Consider the following 7240-nt stretch of genomic DNA (forward strand, 5'->3'; position numbering starts at 1 on the left):
AAGCTTCCAGGAAAAGGAACAGACAGCAGGATTCCCCACACAAGACTAAATTGAAGGCTGCGAAGGCGCCCGGTCAAGCTAGTAATGCAGCTACGCTTTCCAAATCTGACAAAGCAAATAATCCCTCCTCGTCTCATATCAAACAGGTCGTATCACATAAATCTAATTATCAATATTCCGACTTAGACGCATCGCCTTATGCGGTATACATATACTCGGACAAATCCTCTACCCGACATTTCTCCGTTTTATCTAAAATAGTATCAGAAATTGACAACGTGAACATTTTATCGATTAAGCGATTAGGAAGTGGCAAGGCCATAGTAGAGGTTAGGTCGGCGGCAGCCGCTAACTGCTTAGTTAACAACCTAGCTTTCGAAAAATACAAGATCAGGGCCTTCATTCCATCATACCGCGTCCTCAGAACAGGTATTATTAAGGATATCAAGCGCTCTCCCAAGATTGCATCAAGGACAATATTCGGTCACAAATCAAAATCCTAGAGGTTCAAAGACTGAACCGGCGCATGACCATTAATCATAAAACTACTTATATCCCTTCTAGAACTCTATGCATCAAATTCGCAGGACAACAACTACCTAGTGACATAACTCTGTTCAATGCCAAATACACAGTGGAGCCATATGTACCTAAGATCAGGATATGTTACGTATGCTACAGAATGGGGCACATAGGCAAGGACTGCAAAAGCTCAAAACCGCGATGCCTTTATTAGGGTCAAGAGCATAACAAATCCATAGACTGCGAGCACAGATCACTACCATCTAGATGTATCAACTGCGGCGGAGAGCATTTAGCAACCTCATTTGACTGCCCGGTAATCAGGAATCACAAGGAAGTCGAAAACCTAGCTACATATGAAAACATACCTCATGTCGAGGCAAAAAGAATAATCGCCGCAAACAACAATCCTGCTAGCTCTTCAGTCACAATGAATCTTCGCAACTTTCCGTATCTCAGCAACTCCCAGCAGTCTCTGCACAAGGATATTCGAGGTTTTTCCAAATACAATACATTTAATAGATTTTCCAGCTTAAATTCTGACGACCTTGGAGACGCCGGGAGAGTACATCATCTCAGCTACGCGGAAGCAGTAAGCGGATTATCGCCGAGGCGATCTCTCCGAAAACCGAGGATCGTTAAAGTGGAACCTCTTCCGCCGAATAGCGCTCGCCTGGAGGCACCTCGGGGGCATCGCAGTAGTGAACACCCGTCAGCCCTCAAGGTCACCAATTCCACAACGCGGCAACAACATAATGAAATCCTTTGCCAACCTAACGGTCGACCTTATGGAGGACAGAATTCTGCTTCTTCAGGGAACGAGAATCTTAGCTTCGCCAACAGTATATTTGAGCAAATAATAACTCTCTTATCTAGTCTCAAGAACTTATTCAACAGTCAGCAAATTTCAACGTTCATCGATCCAGTAATTGCAATATTATCAAGGTTAGCCAATTTTATCAGAAGTTCTAACCCTCAACCTTGACTTCCTCTTTGGGCTATTAACCGGCACTGGATCTAACTCTTTTGACTCCACTGAAACTTCAGAAATTAATACTAAGATTCACTAATAACAGAAGAATCCCTCGCTCTTTTAACATCCTCCAATGGAATTGTTGCGGGGCCAGAAGTAAACTCCCTCAACTGCAGGCAATCTCCAAAAATTATGACATTATTTGCATTCAAGAGTCGCTGCTCTCTCCTTTCTCTATCTTTTCTTTGCGTGGTTTTTATACTTTAAGAGCGGACATTACCAAACCAGGTATGAGAGGAATATGCATCCTAATCAGATATAATATCGTTTTCAGCATCATAGACCCGTCAGATTTGAAGGATGATTCAGTGGAGATGCTCGCTGTGGAGGTATCTTCAGACAAGGAGAAATTCACAATCGTCAACATCTACCGGCACCCAAACCACAATACTCCCGCACAATTTTACGAACATCTGATGAGATGTGGAGACTCTAAGACCAACTGCATTCTTGTTGGTGACTACAACACCTATCACTCTCAATGGGGCTGCTCAAACACAGACCGCGCCGGCAAATTTATCTTAACAGCAACGGAAGACCATCACGCACGCATTCTCACCAACGACCTACTCTAGTTCTTCCGCCTAACTCGGGTCCTTCAATCATAGACATAATCATAGCTACTGCAACACCTGGGGCAGTGATCATTTCCCCATCACAGTCAGAGTCGGTACCAACTTGATCTTACGACGACGATACGCTTATAAAATCAAACTCGATAAAAAAGAGCTGGCTGCGTTTCAGGGCGCCCTGGCCAACTCATATGACTCGTTTATGAGTCATTTACCTCCTGACGAAAAAGAGGCATACTCCAGATTGACGAACCATTTAGTGAACACGGCCGTAACGTGCTGCTCCTCTTCCTCTAAAGTTACAAGTCCGGGCACCGTACTAATATCCAATGAGAGAGCCACCCCTCCGTGGTCGGAGGGATAAATGCCAGGAAGCAATCATTAAACGCAGGGAGGCGGCCCAAATTTGGCAGAGAACTCCTACAATTGAAAACTTTCACAATTTTAAAAAAGCGAGGGCAAAGTGCTCTAAGGTCCTTTTCAGGGAAAAGAGGAAAGGATGGAGAGAATTCGTCGAATCATTTGACTCTAAAACTCCGACCTCAGAAATCTGGTCATTGATCAGAGTCTTCAAACGACGCAACATGTCGCTCTCAAATCATACAGCTGACCCATTTAAAGAAAGACAGTCTATGCAGGAAGCCATTCAGAAGCTATGTTCGTCATCATGTTTTCAAGATATCTCAACGAGTCTCGAGGAAATGAAAAAGGAGGATAACAACTCCGGCGCTGTCTTCGAGGAAATCCCCAATCAACGTAAAGCACCTGAAATGTGCAATTTCCACCACAAAGAAGAAATCGGCACCAAGCCTGGACAGAATCAGCAACAACATGCTGGCACACTCGCCAGTTAAATATAAGGAACTACTACAGAATCTCTTTAACAGATTCTTGACCGGGAGGTCTGTCCCGGATGAATGGAAGGTGTCTTTAGTTGTATCCATCCCCAAAGCGGGAGGCTCGGAAGTCAGGCCTATCTCCTTGCTCTCTTGTGTCCTAAAACTAATGGAAAAAATTGTGTATTAGAAACTACTCTGGCTCATGGAATCGCAATCCCTCCTCCCTCATGAACAGATGGAATTCAGTCCTAGTCGGTCATGTAATAACAGTTTAGTAACCTTCACCAACCTAACCCTAACCTAACCTTGCGACCGACCGAATTTTCTCCCAGTCCGCTAATAAATAACCTGGAGACACAATTAATTCCAGGATGACATAGGAAAAATACCTACACCACTTTTAACCACAGCGGCAGCAAAGAAAGATTTTCCACCGGATATTCCGGAAACGAGCTATACACAGCAAGGCGAGACCGCAAACAAGACGACAGATCCAGTAGACAACACCTCAACCGCATAGAAGATACTTAGAGAACGCGGATTATAATTACTCTTAATGTTTTATTATTATTTTATTACCTGTATCATTTTAAAAGTTTTGACATAATTATTTGAAAAGGTCTACGCCGCACACTAGATGTGATATACATGATTTAATTACTTAACAGCATTTTATTATTCTCATGACGGAAAGTCATTATATTTTTAAACATCAATTATTATACTAAAAATAAACATTTGATACGTTTCCTACAATTATTCAACCAAATATCAACTTACTTAAATATCCTGCAAAACACAGCAGCCGACAGGCGAACCAGTCCAATCCAGTGTGATAACCCGAAAGATAAATAAAGAAACAATATTAAAGAAAAGCATGTTGAAATAAAGATACCAAAAGAATACTTACCATACACTTGACAATTAACAAATACACTGCAATGGATTCGGAGACCCTGAAAAGAAAAACATGATTAAAAGCCGCCGAAGAGCGAATACATACCTCAAAGGTTTGTTGAACACGTCACTTTAATTATTTGAATTATTTTGTCATAACGGCGAGTCAGCCGAATTATTTTACTTATTTTCAAATTATTTTAACGATCCTGAATTAATTGGAACACTTCTCACAAGTTAGAGAGAGAAGAGAAAATTATTCTGAAGTTAGACAAGAACGAAACGTCCAAATCACCAAAGTAAGAATTTATAATAAATTAATTGAAATATATACGGTTTATAATTAATTATGGCATTGTTCCGGTCACAACCTAACCCTAGGAGCCGTCTCCAACAGGGAGTTCATGGTGGCTGCCTTCCTTAACATCACCGGAGCGTTCGACAATGTACATCCTTCCGCTATCATGAACGAGCTCAAAAACGTCGGAACACCAGCCGTGATTAGAAAATTTGTGGAAAATTTGATTATTGCTAGGACAGTGCATTTCCTGGAAGATGGGAATATCAGCGACAAATACTTTGCTTATAAAGGCACCCCTCAGGGATCAGTTCTCAGTCCCTTACTCTTCAACTTATCCCTCAGCAGGATCAGGGAATGTGTGGGGGAAGCTGAATTCCTCCAGTATGCGGATGATATTGTCATCTTCGTTGCAGATAGTAACCCTCTAGAAGCGCTCTCCAGGGTACAAAAAGCCCTTAATAACATCGCAGTTTTCCTCAACGATAAAGGTCTGGACCTCTCCCCCTCTAAGTCCAAATGGATGACGTTTACGCTTCAAAAAAACAAGCCAATTGCCAGCCACTCGCTTATGATTAAACAACAAGCCGTTCCGAGGACGGAGCAGGTTAGATTTTTAGAAGTGACTCTTGACAGCAAAATGAAAGGTAACCTGCACTGCAAATATCTTATTCAAAAGGGACGAGCAATCATCAACATCATGTCCTCGCTCAGGCCGTATGGTGGGGCTCCCACCCACAATTTTTGTTGCTCATTGCTCTCCATCTATAGATCGGTTTTCAGGGGTACTGTAGAGTATGCCTGCTCTATTCGCCTGGCATGACAATCCCAACATCTTCCTTAAATTGGAAAGGTTACAGTATAAAGCCATCAGAATAGCACTGGGATACAGACAACCAATTAACGTAATGCTGTGCGAAGCAAGAGAACTATCTCTAAAACTCAGATTCGGCTTCTTGAACGAGAGGTTCATCTTAAAGTGCATGTCCAAAAAGAACCATCCGGTCATCGATAGCCTAGAACATGTGGAGAGGATACCGCTAACTGCCAATCAGAGAGGGTTCATTCGGGTGGCACTCAGTTGGACACGGCTCAATTGGACACGAGCCACTCACAGCGCTTGAGATTACAAAGCTCCTAAGCACCGGTCGCTGTGATTGGTGGTGTCCAATCGAGCCGTGATCAATCGGGATCACCCCCTCTCTTCCGGCGTTCGAACGCAGTTACGCGGCCTTTATCTTCCGTAAGGAATTCCGCGAATTCATGATATGCTATAAGGATAGTTTTAACAGTGAAATTGTTCAACAATTTAATCACAATCTAAGGGACCTCAACAGCTCCGCTCTCACACAGTGATGCCAGACTTGGTCCGCACTCGCGCATGCGCGCAGTCTAAAGCGCCAGTAGAGTATTGTCACGAGTGCGGTATTGCACAAGTGACAATTGCGCCACGAAAGGAATAAATTAAATGATGTATTAATAAATTAAAATAAACAGGGTAGTGGATATAAAAGGAAACCCTGAAATAAAATAACAAGATTATCGCAGACTAGGAAGTTGCAGAAGCTGGCCTCGACCGATCAGTGGAACGCTGACGATACAACACGGAAGGCACGAGATCGACCTCCAAAGCACCAGATATAAGCGCGAGCGCGCAGGTGGTCGGGGATCAGCATTCGGTCAATTAAGAAAAGTAACGCATCGCGCCGAGTTCTTATGGTATAAATTACTACGCGAGTACCGCTAAGTGAGGTGGTGACTATAAGTAAACCATACTTGTGTATTGTGAAATTAAAGAATAAATATATATTTTCTAAAGATTACATAAAGGTGTAAATTTGTGAGATAATTCCTTGAGTCCTTTTGGTGGAACCCGAACCGTGCCGGACAGAGGCACAACAGTATCTAATCCGTTCGTGAAACTGGCATCCTTCGTCGCCTCAAATAGAATTATAAATATATTGAAATTAGACATACCTCTTAGCATGCAGTAATATTAATTGTGTGGATAAATCATGATGAGAATAGACGGTGAAATAATTTTACAGGTAGAGCACATTTCTTCTAGGTAAAAAAATAAATAATTTATTCGGCAGGAAACTATGAATACCAAAATTCCTTGCAAGGGTAAGAGAAATCTGCCAAAAACCTCATTTATATTTGCCTCTTGGGATTCCTCGCATCTCCTGTATCCGGTTTGGCGCGCAGATTTCGCGGTCCACACGACGCCACATCGTTACTTTAACCTAACCTAACCTAATGGCTACAGCACTGCCCACTCAGCTGTAAACAACGCGCATGCGCGAGTGCGGGCCAAGTCTGGCATCACTGCTCTCACATTCTACACGGACGGATCCAAGAATCAGAAGACGGTTGCGCGAGCGTGGCTTTCTACTCCCCGGAGCTCGGACACCGTTTCAAATATAATCTAACCTCGTACTTTTCGGTATTCACAGCGGAAGCATGGGCCATTTTGCAAGCTCTAACACTCGCGTTAGATGCGGGTTATTCCAGAATCATAATTTTCTTTGACTCTCGGAGCGTGCTGGAAGCTGTCAGTTCAGACAAACTAGTTAACGATAACTACCTTATCCACAGAATAAAGCAACTTCTGCTGCAATTGGAAGAGATCGGTATTGAGAGCACTTTCTTTTGGATTCCTGCGCATAAAGGTATCCTGGGGAATGAGGTGGCTGATGAAGCAGCTAAGGACGCATGTGACTCGGGCGCGAGGAGATTCTTCTGAACTCCCTACTCTGACCTTCAAGCGGAGGCTAGATCCAGGTCGCGGCGTCGTTTCCGCCATTATCTTGAGAGCAAAGCCAAGGAGACTGGCGCGCATTACTCCACTTTATATCCACCTGAGTCAGAAAAACCTTGATATTTTAAACTTTTCATTAATAGAAGCGAGATCATATTGATCAACAGATTGAGATCCAACCATTATAATCTTAACTACAACCTCTATAGAAAGAATATGATACACGGAGAGAATTTTTCGTTATTTTTTACCGCAAAATTCATTACAAATTTCATCATGTTTGGTAATAAGCTTGGGACAACTTGACAATAATGAAAT

General features: G+C 42.7%; 1 protein-coding gene across 1 annotated transcript; it reads left to right on the forward strand.

The window, feature by feature from the left end:
• Positions 1-4267: 4267 nt before the first annotated feature.
• Positions 4268-6907, forward strand: LOC108759015 (uncharacterized). Its single transcript, XM_018504265.1, has 3 exons — positions 4268-4768; positions 4956-5241; positions 6618-6907. The coding sequence occupies exons 1-3, from the start codon at positions 4268-4270 to the stop codon at positions 6905-6907; spliced, it is 1077 nt and encodes a 358-aa protein (XP_018359767.1).
• Positions 6908-7240: the final 333 nt, after the last annotated feature.

Source organism: Trachymyrmex cornetzi, unplaced genomic scaffold (genome assembly GCF_001594075.2).
Source record: "Trachymyrmex cornetzi isolate Tcor2-1 unplaced genomic scaffold, Tcor1.1 scaffold1655, whole genome shotgun sequence".
NCBI lineage: Eukaryota > Metazoa > Arthropoda > Insecta > Hymenoptera > Formicidae > Trachymyrmex > Trachymyrmex cornetzi.